The sequence below is a fragment of the Pogoniulus pusillus genome, chromosome 36, assembly GCF_015220805.1.
Source record: "Pogoniulus pusillus isolate bPogPus1 chromosome 36, bPogPus1.pri, whole genome shotgun sequence".
Lineage (NCBI taxonomy): Eukaryota > Metazoa > Chordata > Aves > Piciformes > Lybiidae > Pogoniulus > Pogoniulus pusillus.
In genome coordinates, this window is record NC_087299.1 from 3,424,170 (window position 1) to 3,447,916 (window position 23,747).

Consider the following 23,747-nt stretch of genomic DNA (forward strand, 5'->3'; position numbering starts at 1 on the left):
GAACCTCCTTGCTGCGAGCTTCAACCCACCCAAGCAAAAACCAAGCAGGCAAAGCCAACAGCTAACAAAGACTCACTGAAGATGGTCAGTTTCTTGTCAGCCTGCAAGGCTTCCTCACGGGTGAAGGGGAAGTCAAACCAGCGAGCTCTGGTCATGTTGAGCTGCATGGTGCGGCCGAAGATCTCCAGGTAGGAGGGGGCGCGCTCGATCGCCTGCGTCCCGATCTGGATCCTCATGCCTGTCATCACCATCGTGCTGTTGTTGTTGGTCACTTCGATGGTGAAACCTCCAGGCTGCAGAACAGACACCCCAGAGGTCAGGAAAATCAAGTCAGTGTTCTGCTCCTAAGCTGTGAATTCATTGCTTGAGGGCTGGAGCATCTCTCCTACAAGGACAGGCTGGGGTTGTTCAGAGTGCACAAGAGGAAGCTCCTGGGAGACTTTCTTGTGGCCTTTCAGTGCTTAAAGGGGTAGGAAGTTCTCCACAGAGAGAGTGATTGGCATTGGAATGGGCTGCCCAGGGAGGTGGTGGAGTTGCCATGCCTGGAGGTGTTGAAGCAAAGCCTGGCTGGGGCACTTAGTGCCATGGTCTGGTTGGTTGGCCAGGGCTGGGTGCTAGGTTGGACTGGATGAGCTTGGAGGTCTCCTCCAGCCTGGGTGATTCTATGATTCCATGATAAGAAAGATGGGAACAGACCTTTTAACAGGGCCTGTTATAACAGGACAAGGGGTGATGGTCTGAAACTAAAAGAAGACTTTTAGACTACATAAAAGGAACAATTTTTTGATGCTGAGGGTGGTGAGATCCTGTCCCAGGTTGCCCAGAGAGGTGGCAGACATCTCAATCCTGGAATCATTCCAGGTCAGGTTGTATGGGTGTAAGTTGCAGCACAAGAGGTTCCACCTCAACACAAGGGGGAACTTCTTTACTGTAAGGGTCCCAGAGCCCTGGCACAGGCTGTCCAGAAAGGCTGTGAAGTCTCCTTCTCTGGAGCCTTTCAAGGCCTGCCTGGATGCATTCCTCTGTGATCTGTGTTAGGTAGCATTGTCCTGCTCTGGCAGGGGGGTTGGACTTGATGATCGCCTTAGGTCTCTTCCAACCCCTAACAGGTGTTATCCTGTTTGAGGCTCTGAGCAACCTGCTTTGGTTGCAGATGTCTGCTGACTGCAGGAGGAGCTGGACTGGATGAGCTCTACAGGTCCCTTCCCACCCAAACTGTTCCCTGACTCTAAGCTAAGACACCGAAGTCTGCACGCAGGTACCCCCCCAGTTACCTACCAGTGTCACAGGACTTGTACAGGACCAGTGGGACAAAGCAGACATCTGAGCCAAGACATGCAGCCAACCCAGACAATAATGTCACTAAGAAGCCCAAGAGAAGCCCCCCAGCTGCCCCATTTACCTTTGTGTTGGCCACATACATGCCGGTGGAATTGAGGCGGTGCTTGATCTGCTGAGCGTTGTACACCTGCAGCAGGTCGTTGCCTCCAAACTCCACATCTGTGAGCTGCTGGTTGTGCTCAAAGAAGTCAATGGGGAAGTTCACCTGGCTGGATGTGCGAGTTGCTGGAGGAGGAGGAGAGGCATGGCTTTAACAAAAGGCATTCTGAAGGGGCAAAGCTTTGGTGCAAAAGCTGCAGGATGAGCTTCCTTCCCTTGGCAATGCCTGCGTGAGCCAGGCAGGGCTGGATTTAGACACACATCTATGGCTCAGCCAGCAGCCAGCACTCAGGTCAGCACTGCCACAAGTGAGCAGCTCAAGTATCTCCCCAGTGCTGATCAAACCCTTCTAGCTCCATTTGCCACCTGGCACTCCATGAGGGCACTGAGGCAGTGAACCAGTTGCACAAAGAAGTTGTAGAGGCTCCAAGCCTGGAGGTGTTCAAAGCCAGGCTGGATGAGGCCTTGAGCAACCTGGGCTAGTGGGAGGGGTTCCTGCCTATGGCAAGGGGCTGGAACTAGATGACCTGTAAGGTCCCTTCTTCCAACCTCTTCCATGACCTGTGTGCTTCAATGCTGTAGGCCAGTCTCACCTGGAGCTCACAAAACAACTCCTGAGGGTCACCTTCTCAACTATGTGGTGCAGGCTGGGGTAAAAACACCAGGTTAAATGTGAACAGGTTTTAAACTCGCCCCCAAGCCTGCAGAGCTGCTACTGAGCAGAAAACAAAGGCTCACTCTACCCCTGCAGCCTCCCCAGCAGTGCTAAGTAGTGTTGCCCACTCTGCTTGCTGCACCTCTGCAGCACCTTGCTCTGAGACCAGCATCATCCTGAAGCCATCTCCCTGCTGAGAGATGCTGCTGGGCACAACTCCAGGCCAGGCAGGGCAAGCATGTTCCAGCCTCTAGGTGAAAGGGGTTTAATGTGCACCCCACCTCCCTTCACTGTGAGGTTGGTTCTCTTTAGGGAGTGGCCAGGCACACATATAGACGGTGCAACCTTTGCATCCCCATCTGCCACCTCAAGCAATCTTGGCATCCCCATTTGCATCATTTACAACATTTGCACCCTCATCTGCCACCTTGAACAACCTTGGCATCTCCACCTGCCACCCTGATCAACCTTTGCACCCCTATTTGCCATCTCGATCAACCTTTGCATCCCATCTGCCACCTCAATCAACCTTGCATCTCCATCTGCCACCCTGATCAACCTTGGCATCCCCTTTTGCCACCCTGATCAACCTTTGCATCCCATCTGCCACCTCAATCAACCTTTGCATGCCCATTTGCCACCTCAATCAACCTTTGCACGCCCATCTGCCACCTCAATCAACCTTTGCACGCCCATCTGCCACCTCAATCAATCTTTGCATGCCCATTTGCCACCTCAATCAACCTCTGCATGCCCATCTGTCACCTCAATCAACCTTTGCACGCCCATCTGCCACCTCAATCAACCTTTGCATGCCCATTTGCCACCTCAATCAACCTTTGCATGCCCATTTGCCACCTCAACCAACCTTTCCATGCCCATCTGCCACCTCAATCAACCTTTGCATGCCCATTTGCCACCTCAATCAACCTTTGCATGCCCATTTGCCACCTCAACCAACCTTTCCATGCCCATCTGCCACCTCAATCAACCTTTGCATGCCCATTTGCCACCTCAATCAACCTCTGCATGCCCATCTGCCACCTCAATCAACCTTTGCATGCCCATCTGCCACCTCAATCAACCTTTGCATGCCCATTTGCCACCTCAATCAACCTTAGCATGCCCATTTGCCACCTCAATCAACCTTAGCATGCCCATTTGCCACCTCAATCAACCTTTGCATGCCCATTTGCCACCTCAACCAACCTTTCCATGCCCATCTGCCACCTCAATCAATCTTTGCATGCCCATTTGCCACCTCAATCAACCTCTGCATGCCCATCTGCCACCTCAATCAACCTTAGCATGCCCATTTGCCACCCTGCAGAAGACAGCTGTGAGCAGCCCCTTACTGATAGCAGCTGCCTTGCGCTTCCGGACCGGCTTCATGATGCTGATGACGCTGCTGGGCTGGAGGGAGGGCTGGAGCCAGTAGGATGTATTCTCTACATTGGCCATGTAGATCCTCAGGCTGCCATCTTCACACAGCAGGATCATGGTGGTCCTCTGCTGCTCATTGCAGGCTGTGTGACGGATGGCAACCATGTCCTGGATCTGCAAAGGTGAGCAAATGCCAAGTGAAGGAACTGCTGCTCAAAGAAGCAACCTCTCTGAATCAGCAAAGCCCAGAGAACTTGTGGATGGAAACAACACATTTAAGGGCCAAAACCAGAGGGGATTAACTTCTTAGTGAGTTATATACTACCTGGCAGACTAACCTTTGCTTTAGCTGGCAAGGTTTTTATCTCCTGGATGAGAAAGGTGTCTGGCTTCACCATCACAACCAGTGGGACGCCTGTGGTCTGCTGCACACAGCACACCAAGCCAGGATGGTTCATCACCTCAGACCACTGGCAGAGTGCTGGTGAAGTCTTACTGCCACCATTTGAGCTGCAAGAAATGAAAGGCAGAAAGGCACTCAGGCATTCCTTTCAGAGGGAACACAAGCAAAAACCACTCTGAATTCCTCACAGTGGTTGAAGGGACAGGGAACTGCTGGAAAGAGTCCAGCAGAGGGCTACGAGGATGATGAGGGGACTGGAGGGCATGGCTGATGAGAGGCTGAGACTTAGGACTTTTTAGTCTGGAGAAGGCTTAGAGGGAAGTTGATAGATGTTTGTAAGTATCTGAAAGCTGGCCAGGAGGTGTGGGACAGGATCTGCTCACTGCTCCCTGGGATAGGACAAGGAGCAGTGGGTGTAAATTGCAGCAAAAGAGGTTCTGCCTCAGCACAAGAGGGAGCTTCCTTCCTGGAAGGGTCACAGAGCACTGGCACAGGCTCCCCAGAGAGGTTGTGGAGTCTCCTTCTCTGGAGCCTTTCCAGGCCTGTCTGGATGTGTTCCACTGTGATCTGTGTTAGGTAGCATTGTCCTGCTCTGGCAGGGGGGCTGGACTCAATGATCTCCTTGGGTCCCTTCCAACCCCTAACATCCTCTGAGCCTGTGAGCAGCCAGGAAAAGATCAGTGCTTAGTAGACAGCTAAACAGCTTAATTAACAGCTGAGGCACCTGGGACAGTCACTTGAGTGGGCAGAAGGCACAAGAAGCCCAATTCACAGCCTTGACAACTTCAGGAATGAGACTTCCTTATTAGTATTTTATACCCTAAACCAGGGAAGTGATTTTAAAATGGCTTTCAGCTCTCTTTTTATCTGACCAGATGCACAGTTCCACATTTTAACACACCCAGCAGCACCAGCCAAGGCCACTGGAGGTGAATCTCTGTGGCTCTGCTCACACAGACTCTGGAACTAAACAATAAAGCTGTAAAAAGGCAAAACCAAACTCAGCTCTTGGAACCTGACTCTTCTACAGAGCCTACTCACAGGGGAGGCTTTGTGGCAGGTGAGTGAAGAGTCTGGGGCCTAAATGCCCAGTTCTGCTTGTCAGAATATGACAGAACATCTCTTTTGGTTGCCACATTCATAGCATAAGAGATTGGTTTCCCTAAGGGAGTCTGAAAATAAGCCTCCAGATGCACAACGCACAAAGTCCACTGCAGTACTGGTGGCGAAAGGAAACAAAGACTTCCTGCTCTGCAGCCTCCATCAGGGTGGGATAATCTCATCAGTTCCAGCTGCTGCACCAGCAGCAGCTCTGCACTGTGCAGCAAGGCTGCTCTGAAACCACCTTTCTGTTGTCAAAGCCTAGTGGCAAGGGAAACAAAAAAATGCATGCCAGGTTCAGGGCTGAACCAACCAGCAGTGGCTGGGAATTATTCTGTTGTTAGGGCAAAAAGCATCACAGGAAGAAATCATCATTCAAAATGGGGATCTTCACCTCAAGTTTCAGCTGTGCAGAGCTGAGGTGTGAAGGACAATTAGGAATATTTACTAGCAAGGAACAGAAACAGAAACTGCAGGGGGAGTCTTCCAGGGGAGGCTCACCTCTTGATGTTAATGGGGAACAGCCGCTGCACCTCCAGGCTGGCCCTGCTAATGGTGGCTGCAAAGGATTTGCCCTGGCAGTAACTGAAGAACAACATCTGCAGCACGTGGGAGTAATACACTGACACTCCACCTCCTGCCACTTGGCCATTGCTGTCCTGCAGGGGCAGAGAGCAAAACAGCAGCGTTTCAGACGAGCAGACCCTCCAAAACACTGCCAGGCTTTTCATCACCTCAGGAGGGAATGGTTCCTGCCCCCTCCCCACCACTGAGAGGACACAGCCCTAAATGACAGCTTCCTAAGCTCAGCTCCTTGGTAAACTCCTCCAGCAGCTGATTCAAAGGCTCCTGAAGGGGGTGCTGAGATTGCATCCCCTGGGCTGCAGGTAGTGCCCTCAGATACTGCAATGTGTGATCGCAGCCCATCCCCAAGCACATCCTGGGCTGATCCCCAGCAGTGTGGGCAGCAGAGGCAGGGAGGGGATTCTGTCCTGCTGGACTCTGCTGAGACTCTCCTGCAGTGCTGGGGCCAGCCCTGGAGTCCTCAGCACAGACAGGGACCTGTTGGAAAGTGATCAGAGGAGGCCACAGCAATGCTGGCAGGGCTGGAAGGCATCTGCTAGGAGGCCAGGCTGAGAGAGTTGGGGTTGTTCATCCTGGAGAAGAGAAGGCTCCAGGAAGACCTTAGAGCAGCCTGCCAGTGTTAGAAGAGGGCTACAGGAGATCAGGAGAGGAACACCTGACTAAGCTGGGGAGTGACAGGAGGAGGTATGATGGCTTCAAACTGGAAGAAGTGAGATTTAGATGAGACATGAGAAATTCATCCTTCTCCATGAGGGCAGTGAGGCAGTGAACCAGTTGCACAAAGAAGTTGTAGAGGCTCCAAGCCTGGAGGTGTTCAGATGAGGCCTTGAGCAACCTGGGCTAGTGGGAGGGGTTCCTGCCTATGGCAGGGGGCTGGAACTAGATGACCTGTAAGGTCCCTTCCAACCCCTTCCATGACCTGTGTGCTTGAATGCTGTAGGCCAGTCTCACCTGGAGCTCACAAAACAACTCCTGAGGGTCACCTTCTCAACTATTTGGTGCAGGCTGGGGTAAAAACACCAGGTTGAATGTGAACAGGTTTTAAAACTCACCCCCAAGCCTACAGAGCTGCTACTGAGCAGAAAACAAAGGCTCACTCCACCCCTGCAGCCTCCCCAGCAGTGCTCAGTGATATTGCCCACTCTGCTTGCTGCACCTCTGCAGCACCTTGCTCTGAGACCAGCATCATCCTGAAGCCATCTCCCTGCTGAGAGATGCTGCTGGGCACAACTCCAGGCCAGGCAGGGCAAGCATGTTCCAGCCTCTAGGTGAAAGGGGTTTAATTTGCACCCCACCTCCCTTCACTGTGAGGTTGGTTCTCTTTAGGGAGTGGCAGCAAACTCACTGACCTAGATCTGAGGGGCTTAAAAGGAGGGAAAAAAGGAAACTTTTGCCTTCAAATGTAAGACACAAAACAAGAGAGAAAACCACTTCAAGCCCTGCTACAAGAGCAAGCAGTCAATGGTACCTTCAAGTCCTCATGGTTGACTTCAAGCACATTGGTGACGTAGAATGGTCCATGCTGGGCACTGCTGGCTTCTTCCATGAGCTGTGTGTAGATGTAGCCAGCAGAGGACATGATCACTATGATGTTCTTCCCCTCCTCGTTGAAAAGGAAAGTGACATCCCTGATTTTGGAACTTGGCAGAAGGAAATAGAAGGTTGGACTCAAGGCATCTACAGAGAGGTCGTAAATCTGTGGGAAGCAGCAAGGAAATCATTAAGTAATTACAGCAATCAAAACCAGGGCAGAAGGCCAAGTGTAGAGACAATGGAAGCCTTGTCAGATGTTGCAGCTCATTAGTTTGTCCTTTGGGTTTGCTTTCTGTTGTAACAGCAGCCAAAGACTCCAAAAGACCTGGCCCTGAGCAAGGCCTTTGACACTGTCCCACACCACATCCTGGTCTCCAAGCTGGTGACAGATGGGTTTGAGGGATGGAGCATGAGATGGATACAGAACTGGCTTGATGGCTGCGCCCAAAGAGTGGCTGTCAGTGGCTCCATGGCCAAGTGGAGGCCAGTGACAAGTGGAGACCCTCAGGGATCAGTCCTGGGACCAGTCTTGTTCAACATCTCTGTGGGTGCCATGGACAGAGGCACTGAGTGCAGCCTCAGCAAGTTTGCTGCCCACACCAAGCTGTGTGCTGCAGCAGCCAGGCTGGAGGGCAGGATCCATGCAGATGGAGCTGGGCAGGCTGCAGAGGTGGGCACAAGCCAAGCTCAGGAGGTTCAACAAGAGCAAGGACAAGGTCCTGCAGCTGGGTGGAGGCAATGCCAAGCACAAATGCAGGCTGGGCAGTGCCAGACTGGAGAGCAGCCCTGAGGAGAGGGACTTGGGGGTGCTGGTGGAGGAGAAGCTCAGCAGGAGCCAGCAGTGTGCATTTGCAGCCCAGAAAGCCAAGCAGAGCCTGGGCTGCAGCAGCAGCAGTGTGGCCAGCAGGGCCAGGGAGGGAATTCTCCCCCTCTGCTCTGCTCTGACTCCACCTGGAGTCCTGCATCCAGTTCTGGAGCCCCTGGGACAAGAGGGCTGTGGAGATGCTCGAGAGTGTCCAGAGCAGGGCCAGGAGGATGCTCAGAGGCTGCAGCAGCTCTGCTGTGAGCACAGACTGAAAGAGTTGAGGCTGTGCAGGCTGGAGCAGAGGAGGCTCCCAGGGGACCTTCTTGTGGCCTGCCAGCATCTGAAGGAGGCTACAAGAAAGCTGGGGAGGGACTTCTGAGGCTGTGAGGGAGTGTCAGGAGTGGGGGGAATGGAGCAAAGCTGGAGGTGAGGAGAGTGAGGCTGGAGGTGAGGAAGTTGTTGAGCAGAAGAGTGGTGAGAGGCTGGAATGGGTTGCCCAGGGAGGGGGTTGAGGCCCCATGGCTGGAGGTGTTTGAGGCCAGGCTGGCTGAGGCTGTGTGCAGCCTGCTCTAGGGTAGGGTGTCCCTGGGCATGGCAGGGGGGTTGGAACTGGATGATCCTTGTGGTCCTTTCCAACCCTGCCTGATTCTCTGACTCTAAATGTGTATCTGCAACTTAACCCTAAGAATATTACCAAATTCTTCCTTATGCAACTCCACAAAGCTCCAGGCTCTAATGTCTGAAAGAACAGAGATCACCAAGAGTTTAGGACCAAACTTACCTTCACAAAATCTGCAGTCACAATAGCAAGCTCTGTTTGAGATCCTGGCAGCCACACAGCTTTAATGATGAAATTGCCAGTGGCTAGCTGGGGATGAAGCACCAAATGATCTGAGACTGAGCCAGAGCTGCTGAAGGTCAACACGTGGCAGTCCTGCAGCAAGGAAAACAACTGCTAAACACTACAACTAAATGCTTAGAAACATTTCAAGCCAAGGATGGGTTCAACCCCAGGACTCCTTAGTGCCAACAGTGATTTGTAAGGTTCAGGATCAAAATTTCCTCTGTTTAAGATGAGAAATATCAAAGTGTGTGGGAAAAAAACCCTCAACCCCAGACTAATCCCAAAGCACAACCACAGAGTCCAGCTGCTTCTCAACTACACACCAGATGCATGCATTCTGCACTCTGACAGCTGACAGACAAGATCTGCCACACTCAGGTGACTGCAATGGCAGTGAGTGAGGTGATTCTGCCCCTCTGCTCTCATGAGACCACATCTGCAGCACCATGTCCAGTTCTGGAGCCCCCAGCACATGGAACTGTTGGGTTGGGGTCCAGAGGAGGCCATGAAGATGATCAGAGGGCTGGAGAACCTGCACTATGGGGACAGGATGGAGAGTTGGGGCTGTACAGTCTAGAGAAGAAAAGGCTCCAGGGAGACCTTAGAGCAGTCTTTCAGTACCTGAAGGAGGCTACAGGAGAGCTGGGGAGGGACTTTCCACGAGGGCTTGGAGTGAGAGGATGAGGAGGAATGGCTTTGAGCTGGGATAGGGGGGATTGAGATTGGAGATGAAGAAGAAATTCTTGAGGGCTTGGAGTGAGAGGATGAGGGGGAATGGCTTTGAGCTGGGATAGGGGGGATTGAGATTGGAGATGAAGAAGAAATTCTATAGAGTGAGGGTGGGGAGACACTGGCACAGGTTGCCCAGGGAGGTTGTGGATGCTCCCTCCCTGGAGGTGTTCCAGGCCAGGCTGGATGAAGCCTTGAGCAAGCTGGGCTGGTGAGAGGTGTCCCTGCCCATGGCTGATCTTGAAGGTCCTTTCCAACCCAACCCATTCTAGGATTCCATAATACCTTGACTGATCTGAAAAGAAAATTGCCTTAAGGACTCTTTTGAGGCACTCTCTCATTTCTTACACTCTTCCTCTAGGTCCTGATTCTTTTACTTCATGAATCCATCAGGAAAGCAACTGATGAGCTAAAGGCAGCGACAGAGCCTGCAGCCAGCTCTGTGCTAGCTCCTCAGAGGCAAGGAACACAGCTGGTTTGAACTGATGCTTCCAACTGCCCAGAAGAGGGTTTGTCAGGCACTTACTTTCAGCCCACACACAGCCAGGTAGTCTTCCTTGCAGGGATTTCCAGTCAGGCTCAGCACCGTGAAGGGGACAGGCGCAGAGGCGAGGCGAGTGAGGGTCAGCTTCCTTTTGCTGGAGTCTGCTTGTTTCAGCAGTGCTGAAAGCTGGAGGACTGTGATCTGCAGAGCAAAATCAACTTAAGACACCCAGCCTGAGGAGTCAGGTGAAAAAGGCATTTCTGGTTCATGTCTATGAAATCTAGAAGGGTTGGACCAGGTGGCCCTGGAGCAGCAGATGGGCTGCAGCACCTCTCCTATGACAACAGGCTGAAAGAGTTGGGGTTGTTCAGCCTGGACAGGCTCCAAGGAGACCTTAGAGCTGCATTTCAATATCTGAAGGGGGCTACAGGCACAGGACGAGGGCAATGGTTTGGAACTGAAGCAGAGGAGATTTAGGTTGGACACTGGGAGGAAATTCTGCACAGTGAGGGTGGAACAGGTTGCCCAGGGCTGTGGCTGAAGAACCACCTCTGGAGACATTCAAGGTCAGACTCGATGTGGCAGTAGGCAGCCTGACCTAATTGGAAGTGTCCCTGCTGAGTGCAGAGGGGTTGGATATGATGAGCTTTGGGGGTCCCTTCCAACTCAGTGCAATCTGTGCAGCTGATTTTTTCCCCTGTGAGATTGACAGAGCCCTGGCACAGGCTGCCCAGAGGGGTTGTGGAGTCTCCCTCTCTGGAGATATTCAAAACCCACCTGGATGTGTTCTGTGTGATCTGCTCTGGGTGATGCTGCTCTGGCAGGGGGGTTGGACTGGCTGAGCTTTAGAGGTCCCTTCCAGCCCCTCACATTCTGTGATTCTATGAACCTCTTCCAGTGTCTCCCCACACTCACTGGAAAGAATTTCTTCCTAATCTCAAGACTCAGCCTTCCCTCTTCCAGCTTCTCTCCACTCCCCCTCATCCTATCCCCCTCTACAACTACCTGAAAGGAGCTTCTCTCCCTTCCAACTCTACAACTACCTTAAAGGAGGTTGTAGGCAGGTGGGGGTTGGTTGGTCCAAGAAAGTCCTTCTGCCCCTGTATTCGGTGCTGCTCAGGCCACACCTTGAGTACCGTGTCCAGGTCTGGGCCCCTCAATGTAACAAAGGTGCTAATGTGCTTGAACATGTCCTGAGAAGGGCAGCAAGGCTGGGGAGGGGCCTGGAGCACAGCCCTGTGAGGAGAGGCTGAGGGAGCTGGGGAGGTGCAGCCTGCAGCAGAGGAGGCTCAGGACAGAGCTCATTGCTGTCTGCAGCTGCCTGCAGGGAGGCTGTAGCCAGGTGGGGTTGGGCTCTGCTGCCAGGCACCCAGCAACAGAACCAGAGGACACAGCCTCAAGCTGTGGCAGGGCAGGTTGAGGCTGGATGTTGTTAGGAAGTTGTTGTCAGAGAGAGTGCTTGGCATTGGAATGGGCTGCCCAGGGAGGTGGTGGAGTCTGTGTGGCTGGAGGTGTTGCAGCCAAGGCTGGCTGGGGCACTGAGTGCCATGGTCTGGTTGGTTGGGCAGGGCTGGGTGCTAGGTTGGGCTGGATGAGCTTGGAGCTCTCTTCCAACCTGCTTGATTCTATCATTCTAAGCTGTGCCAGAAAGAGAGACTGGCATTGGAATGGACTGCCCAGGGAGGTGGTGACATCCCCATCCCTGGAGGTGTTTAAAGGAGGCTGCATGAGGCACTTGGTGCCATGGGTCAGTGAATGAGGAGGCTCAGGTGAGGAGTTGGATTCAACGACCTTAGAGATCTTTTCTAACCTGCTTAATTCTGTCACAAGCCCTTAGGAAAAGTCCCTCTCCAGGTTACCTGCAGGCCCCTTCTGGAGAGTTTAAGGGCTCACCTTGCCCTTCTCGTGGCTGACAGCCAGGTGCTGGCGCCGGCCGTGGGGGGAGGACAGCACACACATGGCCACCCTGCGCAGCACATGGGCGCTGATCAGCTGCCGGATGGTCTGGCCCTGGTCACCGCTGTAGTTCATGCGGACGTTCTCAAAAGCACCTTCCTGAGAGCCCAGAGTTGGCACCTGAGAAGCAGACAAAAGTGAGTGCTGTGCCCAGTGCTGGGCCCCTCAATTTAAGAAGGACATTGAGATGCTTGAGCGTGTCCAGAGAAGGGCAACGAGGCTGGGGAGAGGCCTTGAGCACAGCCCTACGAGGAGAGGCTGAGGGAGCTGGGATTGGTTAGCCTGGAGAAGAGGAGGCTCAGGGCAGACCTCATTGCTGTCTGCAACTACCTGAAGGGAGGTTGTGGCCAGGAGGAGGTTGCTCTCTTCTCTCAGGTGGCCAGCACCAGAACAAGAGGACACAGCCTCAGGCTGTGCCAGGGGAGATTTAGGCTGGAGGTGAGGAGAAAGTTCTTCCCTGAGAGAGTCATTGGACACTGGAATGGGCTGCCCGGGGAGGTGGTGGAGTCGCCGTCCCTGGAGCTGTTCAAGGCAGGACTGGACGTGGCACTTGGTGCCATGGTCTGGCCTTGAGCTCTGTGCTAAAGGGTTGGACGTGATGATCTGTGAGGTCTCTTCCAACCCTGATGATACTGTGAGACTGTGATACTGACGTGGCACTTGGTGCCATGGTCTAGCCTTGAGCTCTGTGGTAAAGGGTTGGACTTGATGATCTATGAGGTCTCTTCCAACCTTGGTGATACTGTGAAATGCCTCTGTTTGAAAGGGATCCCCTCCCACCCTCCAAGCACTGCTCTAGGACCATACCATCAACTGATCTGTCATCTCGACCGACTTGTCCAAAGTGTGGAGCTCGTTGAGCGCTTGCTGCGCGCGGCTGCTGCTGCCCATGGCTGAAGCTTGCTGGAAGTTGATCTGAATGGCATCCATCAGGAAATTCAGCATCTCCAGTACCAAAGGGGCAAAGGAGAAGTTGGCCTACAAAGAAATACAGAAGGCAATTGAGATATGAGATGCTCCTGCTGGGGAGTTTTAGAATCATAGAATGGTTTAGGTTGGAAGGGAGCTCAAAGCTCAGCCAGTTCCAACCTCCTGACGTAGGCAGGGACACCTCCCATTAGAACACATCACTCAAGGCCTCATCCAACCTGGTCCTGAACACCTCCAGGGAGGTTGTGGAGCACAGAAGCACCCAATGTGATCAAAGATCACATTGGGTGCTTCTGTGCTCCACAACCTCCCTGGGCAACCTGTGCCAGTGTCTCACCACCCTCACTGCAAAGAACCCTTTCCTAACATCCACTTTCAATCTCCCCTCTGCCACTTCAAACCCATTCCTCTTCCTCCTCTCATTACCACACCTTGTCAATAGTCCCTCCCCAGCCCTCTTGTAGCCTCCTGCAGATACTGCAAGGCCACTCCAAGGTCTCCTCCAAGCCTTCTCTTCTCCAGCCTGCACAGCCCCAACTCTCTCAGCCTGTGCTCAGAGCAGAGCTGCTGCAGCCCTCTCAGCATCTTGGTGGTCTCCTCTGCACTGCCTCCAGCACTTCCATGTCCTGCTTGTGCTGAGGGCTCCAGAACTGTACACAGCACTCCAGGTCTTCACAAAAGCTGCATGTCAACTGCTTCTCAAAGCCTGACATCACCATGACAAACCCTCTTAGCACAAAGAAGAGCACAAAATACCAAGTAACTTGGTTGATAACTTGTCAGCTCAGCACTGGTGAGGCCACACCTTAAGCACTGGGTTCAGTTTTGGATCCCTTGCTCCAAGAAGGACATTGAAGGGCTGCAGCATGTCCAAAGAAAGGCTGGTGAAGGCTCTGGAGAACAGAGCTGGTGAGGAGCAGCTGAAGGACCTTTGGTTATTTAGTCTGGAGAAAAGGAGCCTGAGAGGAGACCTTCTGGCTCTCTACAACTGAGAGCAGGCTGCAGCCAGGTGGGGGTTGGTCTCTTCTGCCAAGGAACAGGTGATAGGATGAGAGAAAATGACCTCATGTTGCAGCAGGGAAGGTTTAGGTTGGGTATCAGAAGCATCTTCTTCCCTCAAAGGTTGGAGCAGGCTGCCCAGGGAGGTGTTCAAATCCCCATGCCTGAGATGTTTAAAAGCCAGGGAGATGTGATGCTGAGGGCCATGGCTCAGCCCCAGCCTCAGCAGAGTTAGAGAACAGTTGGACTCCACGACCTTAAAGGCCTTTTCCAACCAAAAATCCAACCATCCTATGACCAGCACAATCTGCCCAGGCCTTCCTCACCACCCACCTCCCTCTAGCAGCCTCCCTGATGGACATACCTGGGACTGCAGCTCCTCTCGACACCCCTCGACGTTCCTACACAGGCTGCTCTTCTTGGGCTTCTCTTCATCAGGGCCCTTGCCCTCACTGATGGTCACCTTGGCTTTCTCTGCAGGAGAGGTGCTTGCATGCCTAATGACACTCTCAGGCACTCTGGGCTCGCTCTGGAAGGCAGATTCTTTCATGGTAGAGCTCATACCACTGCTGGGAGTTCTCTTCACCAAAGCCTAGCAACGAGAAAGTGTGCTGGTTTGAGCCTAGCTGGGATGCTGTGGTGAGAAGGGTTAGATGCTGGGCTGTGAAAAGGACACAATGCTGATGGCTACTGCAAGAACAAGAACACAAACATAGGTAACAGAGTCCCCCTAGGCTTTTGGGCTGCATGCACTTCCCTAACCTGCCTGACTCATCCTTCTGCTTCCTAACCCCCCTGGCTGACCCTCCAGACTCACCTTGAACATAAGGTAAAGTCTGGGCTAAGGTAGAGGGGTGGGGAGAAGGTGGAAGGGTGGTTGGGAGCCCCTCCTGGGGGCTGTTGTGTTTTTGGATTACTTTTAACTTGTCTATTGCTGTCTACAGCTGTAGAGATTGTAAATATCTGCTTGGATCCTGTGCTAAGCTGTAAACATAAAGCTTCATTCTTCCAATTTCCAGATCCACTGAGTCCAGTCTGAGTGAGATTCTTCAGTGGGAAGAGGACAGGGAACACCCAAACCATCACAGTCTGAGTGAGATTCTTCAGTGGGAAGGGGGCAGGGAACACCCAAACCATCACAGTCTGAGTGAGATTCTTCAGTGGGAAGGGGGCAGGGAACACACAAACCATCACAGTCTGAGCTTCTTCAGTGGGAAGGGGACAGGGAACACACAAACCATCACAGTCTGAGCTTCTTCAGTGGGAAGGGGACAGGGAACACCCAAACCATCACAGTCTGAGTTTCTTCAGTGGGAAGGGGGCAGGGAACACACAAACCATCACAGTCTGAGCTTCTTCAGTGGGAAGGGGGCAGGGAACACCCAAACCATCACAGTCTGAGTTTCTTCAGTGGGAAGGGGGCAGGGAACACACAAACCATCACAGTCTGAGCTTCTTCAGTGGGAAGGGGGCAGGGAACACACAAACCATCACAGTCTGAGTGAGATTCCTCAGTGGGAAGGGGGCAGGGAACACCCAAACCATCACAGTCTGAGTGAGATTCTTCAGTGGGAAGGGGACAGGAAACACCCAAACCATCACAGAAGCAATGCTGAAAGCTCAAAACCAACTCTATTTCACCACTGACTGAATGCAGACTGCACCAGCAGCAAGATTAAGTTCAAAGCAAGCCTGCCCTCCTCTTCAGCTGCATTTTCAAGCTGTGCTCAGCATGCCACTCTCCACTCAAGGATCAGAAAAGCTTCCATATTTCAGCCAAGGTGGAAAAGATGGGCAAAGGTAACATCTACCTGCTCTATAGCTTCCAGGTCTCCTGCAAAATCTGAAAGGTGGAATCCCAGCACAAGCTGGGACACAGATTTGACTTATTTGCTGCAAAGCTAACAAAGCTCCAAGCAAGCTGTGAATGAAGAGGCTCATTAGAGAGCCAAGGCCTTCAAGCCTTAGGATTCTTGTGCCCTCTCATCATGCCAAGCACTCACTGCAGAACAGAAACCTCTGTCAAAGACTTGAACAGCTCAGGAAAGCACAGCTGTGTGCTGAAAGGGAGACACTTTACCAGGCAACTGCCATCTTCCTTGGCTCCACAGTCACAGAAGAATGATCCATATTTGGCATAGGAGATCTCATGATCCTTGTGACAGACTTTAGCACAAACTGTGCAAACACCAACCCCGTCCACCATCTTGCAAGTGTGGCAGTGATACCTGCACAAAACAAACCACAATGGGTTGGGTTGCAAAGCACCTCAAAGATCAGCCAGTTCCAAACCCACCCCCCCTGCCATGAGCAGGGACACCTCCCACCAGCCCAGGTTGTTCAAGATCTCATCCAAACTGGCTTTGAACACCTCCAGGCAGGGGGCAGTCACAAGCTCCCTGGGCAACCTGTGCCAGTGTCTCACCACTCTCACTGTGAAGAGTTCCTTCCTCATCTTCAGTCTAAATCTCCCCTCCTCAAGCTTCAATCTATTTCCCCCTCCTCCTATCACTCCAAGCCCCAAGGGCCACGAGGATGAGCAGAGAGGTGGAGCATCTCCTCCTATGAGGAGGGACTGAGGAGTTGGGGCTGTGCAGTCTGGAGAGGAGAAAGCTCTGAGGTGAGTTTACTGAGGCCTTTCAGTATCTCAAGAGAGCTACAAGAAAGCTGGGGAGGGACTTTTTAGGCTGTCAGGTAGGGATAGGACTGGGGGGAATGGAATTAAGCTAGAAATGGGGAGATTCAGACTGGGTGTTGGGAAGAAGTTCTTCAGCATGAGGGTGGTGAGAGGCTGGAATGGGTTGCCCAGAGAGGTGGTGGAAGCCTCATCCCTAGAGGTGTTTAAGGCCAGGCTGGATGAGGCTCTGGGTAGCCTGATCTAATGTGAGGTGTCCCTGCCCATGGCAAGGGGGTTGGAACTGGCTGCTCCTTGTGGTCCCTTCCAACCCTGACTGATTCTATCATTTTCTGATTCCATGAAAAAACTCCTCCCCATCTTTCTTGCAGACTCCCTTCATGTCCTGGCAAGGCTCATGTACTGCACTCCATGGACTGTTTCCTTCTCAATGCCCAGAACCATGGTTCTGCAATCCTGACCCCAAGTTTGATGAGATTCTTACCAGTGCTGATTCATGAATTCCTTCTGTGTGATGGTGAAGGTACAGAGTTTATTACAAAGAGAATCTTCATCCTGTCAAGAAGAAAGTTGTTTTGGAAAGGTGTTAGCACTGGAGGTCCTCTGGAGGTCACCTCCAACCCCTAACATTCAGTGAACTGCAGCTACAGTAAAGCCACAGGGTACAGAGCATGGTCCTCAGGGTACAGAGCATGGTCCTCAGGGTACAGAGCATGACCCTCAGGGTACAGAGCATGACCCTCAGGGTACAGAGCATGACCCTCAGGGTACAGAGCATGATCCTCAGGGTACAGAGCATGACCCTCAGCCATGAAATGGTTATTTGGAGGCAGCAGCTCACTATAAAAGAAGGCAGCTGCTATCTAAGAACAAGGGAAGAGGGAATGGTGACATTTAATAACCACTCAAGAGACTGAATCAAGAAGGCAGCAGCAGAAAGAATGCACTGGGATGATAGATTTTGAAGAGTGCTTTAGCAACAGCTTCAATTTCCTACTTTAAAGCATGATGTGAGCTGCAGGTTGATATGAAAGCCAGCACTAGACAAACAAACCAGTAGGAGCAAACCAATCTTAGTTCATTACTTCCTTTTTGCTGTCTAAACAAACACCCAAGCCACTTTTTGTTGACATCACAAAGTCACCAGCCCTGCACACAAACGACAGAGCTGCCAACCAGGGCTCCTCACTCAAGTCCCACACCAGGAATAAATCCCAACAGCAAAAGCTTTTGTTTATAACCTGAGCAGTTCTCATTTGGAAGCTCCAAAATGGATCTGCAGCACAAACTGAGATCGTTGCCTACCGAATCTTCAGCCTGAGAGTCCTCCTCCTCCACTGCCAACTCTTCAACCCAGTCAGAATCCACCTCGATGGCTCGTTCCTCTCCATCAACAGAAAGGTGACTTGGTCCTTGGCCACTGCTCTGGCTCAGGGCATTAGTGACATCAGCCAGGTATGAGACAATGTGGCAGGTACACTCCAGGATAGTCACATGCTGTGGAGTTGAGATGAAGGAAAATGAGAGGCAATAAAGGTCCCCAAACAGCCTCTGGAAGGCAAGGAAATAGATCAACTCCTGCTTAAAACCTCCTGCTGAGAAAGCAAGCCAGGAATGCTGACACAGCTCAGGCCTGAGATCTTCTCCAGCAGCAGCCACACAGAATCAACCAGCGTGGAAGAGAGCTCCAAGCTCAGCCAGCACAACCTAGCACCCAGCCCTGCCCAACCAACCACACCATGGCACTCAGTGCCCCAGCCAGCCTTGGCTGCAACACCTCCAGCCACACAGACTCCACCACCTCCCTGGGCAGCCCATTCCAATGCCAATCACTCTCTCTGACAACAACTTCCTAACAACATCCAGCCTCAACCTGCCCTGCCACAGCTTCAGGCTGTGTCCCCTTCTTCTGTTGCTGGCTGCCTGGCAGCAGAGCCCAACCCCACCTGGCTACAGCCTCCCTGCAGGCAGCTGCAGGCAGCAATGAGCTCTGCCCTGAGCCTCCTCTGCTGCAGGCTGCACCCCCCCAGCTCCCTCAGCCTCTCCTCACAGGGCTGTGGCTCCAGGCCCCTCCCCAGCCTTGCTGCCCTTCTCTCAACACCTTCCAGCACCTCAACATCTCTTTTGAGTTGAGGAGCCCAGAACTGGACACAGCACTCAAGGGGTGGCCTGAGCAGTGCTGAGCACAGGGGCAGAATGTCCTACCTTCCCTTGCATCACGTTGGCATTCATCTTTTCCACCACATTCTTCTGGGACAGGTATTTCTTGCTGCAACACAAAGCAGTGGAGAAGAGCATCACACCTTTGGCAAGTGGAAACTCAGTCCTCACCAACCAATCTCCTCCCCAACAATCTCAAGCGTGTAGCTTGCTTAAGATGAACGACAGGAAAGGTATAAATGCAATGATGAAACCAGGGAGAATGGAGGACTTGTGGCTGCTCTGAACAGGGGGGACACAGAGCAGCTTCTCTCAGACAGTTTATCTTCCAAACAACAAATTAAAACCCCAACATCTAACAGCAAACATCAGATCAGAATCATAAATCAGAGAGTGACAGGGGTTGAGAGGGATCTCTAGTGACTGTCAAGTCCAAGCCCCCTCTCAAAGCAGGATCACCCAGGATGGGTCACATAGGAACACATCCAGGTGGGCTTGGAATCTCTCCACAGGAGATTCCACAACCTCTCTGGGCAGCCTGCTCCAGGCCTGCAGCACCCCCACAGTAAAGAAGTTTCTTCTCATGTTGAGGTGGAACTTCCTGGGTTCCAGCTTATAGCCACTGTCCTATGACAGGGCACCAGTGAAATGAGCTTGGCACCTTTGTCTTGGCACCCACCCTCAGGTATTTATAGGCATAGAATCATAGAATCAGGCAAGGTTGGAAGGGACCACAAGGAGCAGCCAGTTCCAACCCCCCTGCCATGCCCAGGGACACCCTACCCTGCACACAGCCTCAACCAGCCTGGCCTCAAATACCTCCAGCCATGGGGCCTCAACCCCCTCCCTGGGCACCCCATTCCAGCCTCTCACCACTCTCCTGCTCAACAACTTCCTCCTCATGTCCAGGCTGACTCTCCCCACTTCCAGCTTTGCTCCACTCCCTCCAATCCTGTCACTACCTGAATTGATCGGTTCCCTCTCAGCCTTCTCTTCTCCAGTCTAAACTGCCCCAGGGTCCAGCTCTTCCTCACAGCAGAGATGTTCAACAGGAACAACAACCAAGTAATTCAGTCCAAGTGATGCAGACGAGCAAGCAGCAGCACAGAGCTGTCTCTTACCATCTGCCAAGCCAGTCGACAGCAGCACCGTGGAGCTGGAGGTGTCCTGCACCTTGTCCTGCACTAGCCAAGGTTGCCATTACCACCATCAGCTCAGGGAAGCCTGTGCCATCACCGTTGGCCAGCATTTCAGTTGCCATGGGTATCAGAGTGCTCAGCAGGACGGTGCAGACACCTTCTCCGACTTGGCTAAACAAATGGAAAGGAGCTTCAGAGAACAAACACAGCTGAGCCCCACCGGGGAAGAGCAGGGACACAGCAACGCCTCCCAAACACACAACCACATCCTCATCACTTCATCTGAAAGCTGAAGACCAGAAGCCATCAGCAACTCATCCAGAGAACAAAAGGAGCATCACAAAGGGCTTGGTAAGGAGCAGGCTGCGGTACCTGTTTTCCCGAACAATGTAGGTGGTCAAGAGCTGCAGCAGCTGCCTGTTCTCCTGCACCACCTCCAGCTGGTCTGAATCTTTGGGTGGGGACATGGTCATCCTGGTTAACCAGGCCTGCAGACGTACAGGCTCCACACAAGCCAGCTGAGCCAGAGAGCCACAAAGTCTCAAGAGGCTGGGGTTGGGACTCTTCTCAGCTGGGGGAGAAAACGTCCAGTGAGTGAGAGAAGCTACAGGGAAGGTCTTGGGAGGTGGTTTTCTATCAGAAGTGTCAAGCTGTCACTCCACCTCCCCTTACAGCTTTTCTGATCACAGGGGTTGGAAGGGAACCAAAGAGATCATCCAATCCAACCCCTCTGCCAGAGCAGGACCACACAATCTAGCTCAGCTCACACAGGAACACATCCAGACAGGCCTGGAAAGGCTCCAGAGAAGGAGACTCCACAACCTCTCTGGGCAGCCTGTGCCAGGGCTCTGGGACCTTTCCAGGAAAGAAGTTCCCCCTTGTGTTGAGCTGGAACCTCCTGTGCTGCAGCTTCCATCCATTGCTGCTTGTCCTGTCCCAGGGAGCAGTGAGCAGAGCCTGTCCCCCCCTCCTGACCCCCAGCCCTCAGATAGTTATAGACATTGATTCATTCCCCTCTCAGTCTTCTGCATCTTTCCATCACAGTGACCCCAGAGCAGCCCCAGGGGGAGAAAGGCAGTGCAGAGGAGATTCAGCAGGCACTCACTCAGCTGGAAGAGCTTGGTGAAGAACTTGAGCACCCTGTTGCAGAACTTGGCCGACAGGCTTTCGTTGGCTGTTGCCATCATGATCTGGACCAGCTCTCCACTAGTGGAAAGAGGCAAATCAAATCAGCTTTGTAAAAGGCCACCCCCATTCCTCTTTTGCACTTGCACTCAGACCTGCCCTCAGGATCAGCAATGGTTTGCATCTACACCGCTCGGCAGCCAGAGGCCACCCAAATTGCTTCCAGGCAACCAGCAGCAAACTCTGAGCTCAAACTCCTGGCTCCCAGGAGCTGCTGAACGTGAGATTTCTTGAGCTATCACCATGCTCCACATCCCTGCTGGTTTCCAACCCACAGTTCAAGATTTTCTGGCCTGTTTTCCCCATCCATGCCAACAAAGCACAGCCAGCAAACTGCTTCCATTCTGAACGAGTAAAGCCTTGAGAATCTGGGTTCTAAGAGAGAAAAGCCTTCCTCCACATCACCCTCCTACCTCTTCTGACCACTCTTCTTGTGCTGTTTCCATCACAATTTGCCTTCCCAACTCTGCCAGCCCAAAACCTTTCCTCCACCCTTGAAATTATCAACCCCAAGGAATCACAGAATGGTTTGGGTTGGAAGGGACCTCCAAAAGTCATCCAGTCCAAGCCCCCTGCAGTCAGCAGGGACATCCTCCACTAGAGCAGTTGCTCAGAGCCCTGTCAAGCCTCACCTTGAATATCTCCCCAGGGATGAGGCCTCAACTACCTCTCTGAGCAACCTGTTGCAGTGTTCCAGCACCCATAGGGTGCAGAACTTGTTCCTCACATCCAATCTTAAGCTGCTCTGCTCTAATTTCAAACCATTGCTCCTCATCCTCTCACTGCAAGGCCTTTGGAAACAGTCCCTCTGCAGCCTTCTTTTGGCTCCCTTCAGAGAGAACCTGGGATTCTGCAGCTTGATCTGTAACTGCCTTCTCTATCAGTGGTCTCTTTGGCCAAACTCTCCACTGATGACCATTATGAGGATGGGTTGAATATTTTGAGTGCTAAAGACCTAAGTCCTCTCCCACCCTTGAGTCTTTTCACACTCCTGTGTTGCACGAAGGGTTCTGTGTTTTCCCTTATGGTGGCTTTAGCATCCAGGAGGTGCTGACAGTGACAAGGTAAGAGATAAAGGAAGCAAAACAAAAGTTCTTGGGCTACCATTTTCAGGATGACTTCACCTCTCTGAGAAGAATTCCTCCATGGCTTTTCGTGCCTGGCTGCTCTCCAGCTGTTTCTCCAGATGCTGCAAGCATTCCTCCAAGATAGACTCATCTAGGCCACTGAGGACCAAAAGAAGCACATTCAGTTAAGGCTATACAGGACTAATTGCAACAGTTTCAGCAACTCTGAGAGCTAAAAAATGATTCATTTTGCCTGTAAAATTCTAACCAGCTTTCTCTTAGCTGAAAGCAAACCTCCCTCCAAGAGAGGAGAAAAACCCTTAATGAACACCAACATTAAGTGTCCAGAACAGGAACCAAAGAATGACAGAGGTTGGAAGGGACCTGTGGAGATCACTGAGTCCAAGCTCTTTGCCAAAGTAGGTCACACAGGAAACACATTCAAGTGGGATTGGAATCTCTGCAGAGAAGGAGACTCCAACACAGCAAACACATCCAAGTGGGACTGGAATCTCTGCAGAGAAGGAGACTCCAACACAGCAAACACATCCAAGTGGCATTGGAATCTCTGCAGAGAAGGAGACTCCAACACAGCAAACACATCCAAGAGGGACTGGAATCTCTGCAGAGAAGGAGACTCCAACACAGCAAACACATCCAAGTGGGACTGGAATCTCTGCAGAGAAGGAGACTCCAACACAGCAAACACATTCAAGTGGGATTGGAATCTCTGCAGAGAAGGAGACTCCAACACAGCAAACACATTCAAGTGGGACTGGAATCTCTGCAGAGAAGGAGACTCCAACACAGCAAACACATTCAAGTGGGATTAGAATCTCTGCAGAGAAGGAGACTCCAACACAGCAAACACATCCAAGTGGGATTGGAATCTCTGCAGAGAAGGAGACTCCAACACAGCAAACACATTCAAGTGGGACTGGAATCTCTGCAGAGAAGGACACTCCAACACAGCAAACACATCCAAGTGGGACTGGAATCTCTGCAGAGAAGGAGACTCCAACACAGCAAACACATTCAAGTGGGATTAGAATCTCTGCAGAGAAGGAGACTCCAACACAGCAAACACATCCAAGTGGGACTGGAATCTCTGCAGAGAAGGACACTCCAACACAGCAAACACATCCAAGTGGGACTGGAATCTCTGCAGAGAAGGAGACTCCAACACAGCAAACACATTCAAGTGGGACTGGAATCTCTGCAGAGAAGGAGACTCCAACACAGCAAACACATTCAAGTGGGACTGGAATCTCTGCAGAGAAGGAGACTCCAACACAGCAAACACATTCAAGTGGGATTAGAATCTCTGCAGAGAAGGAGACTCCAACACAGCAAACACATCCAAGAGGGACTGGAATCTCTGCAGAGAAGGACACTCCAACACAGCAAACACATCCAAGTGGGACTGGAATCTCTGCAGAGAAGGAGACTCCACAACCTCTCTGGGCAGCCTGCTCCAGGGCTCCAGCACCCTCACCCCAAGAAGTGACACTCAATGCTGCAGGCAAGGTCCACTCAGACATCCACGTTCATCTCCAGCTTTCAGATACCTCCCATCACAAATGCCTCAACACAGCTGCTCTTTTTACACTCCAAGTCTCCTGCAGTGTTAACTCCTCATTCTCTCCTCTGCTCATCCCCACTCCACAAGCTCCCTGCTTGCAAAATCCAATTACATTTACACTCTCTACCAGAA

General features: G+C 52.2%; 1 protein-coding gene across 8 annotated transcripts in view; it reads right to left on the reverse strand.

The window, feature by feature from the left end:
* The window catches only part of UBR4 (ubiquitin protein ligase E3 component n-recognin 4), a 157,122-nt gene that overhangs the window by 93,668 nt on the left and 39,707 nt on the right, over nucleotides 1-23,747 (reverse strand). For all 8 annotated transcript variants that reach the window (XM_064172127.1, XM_064172126.1, XM_064172123.1 and 5 more), the window contains exons 30-48: nucleotides 22,091-22,192; nucleotides 20,887-20,987; nucleotides 20,154-20,352; nucleotides 19,764-19,952; nucleotides 18,688-18,751; nucleotides 17,788-17,979; nucleotides 16,967-17,037; nucleotides 15,928-16,075; nucleotides 14,212-14,439; nucleotides 12,726-12,896; nucleotides 11,856-12,038; nucleotides 10,005-10,163; nucleotides 8,687-8,839; nucleotides 7,036-7,263; nucleotides 5,484-5,641; nucleotides 3,817-3,988; nucleotides 3,451-3,652; nucleotides 1,403-1,566; nucleotides 77-293 (exon numbers count right to left, since the gene is read on the reverse strand). In XM_064172127.1, coding sequence (XP_064028197.1) covers nucleotides 77-293; nucleotides 1,403-1,566; nucleotides 3,451-3,652; nucleotides 3,817-3,988; nucleotides 5,484-5,641; nucleotides 7,036-7,263; nucleotides 8,687-8,839; nucleotides 10,005-10,163; nucleotides 11,856-12,038; nucleotides 12,726-12,896; nucleotides 14,212-14,439; nucleotides 15,928-16,075; nucleotides 16,967-17,037; nucleotides 17,788-17,979; nucleotides 18,688-18,751; nucleotides 19,764-19,952; nucleotides 20,154-20,352; nucleotides 20,887-20,987; nucleotides 22,091-22,192 — 3,101 coding nt within the window. The remainder of the gene's footprint in view (nucleotides 1-76; nucleotides 294-1,402; nucleotides 1,567-3,450; nucleotides 3,653-3,816; nucleotides 3,989-5,483; nucleotides 5,642-7,035; nucleotides 7,264-8,686; nucleotides 8,840-10,004; nucleotides 10,164-11,855; nucleotides 12,039-12,725; nucleotides 12,897-14,211; nucleotides 14,440-15,927; nucleotides 16,076-16,966; nucleotides 17,038-17,787; nucleotides 17,980-18,687; nucleotides 18,752-19,763; nucleotides 19,953-20,153; nucleotides 20,353-20,886; nucleotides 20,988-22,090; nucleotides 22,193-23,747) is intronic.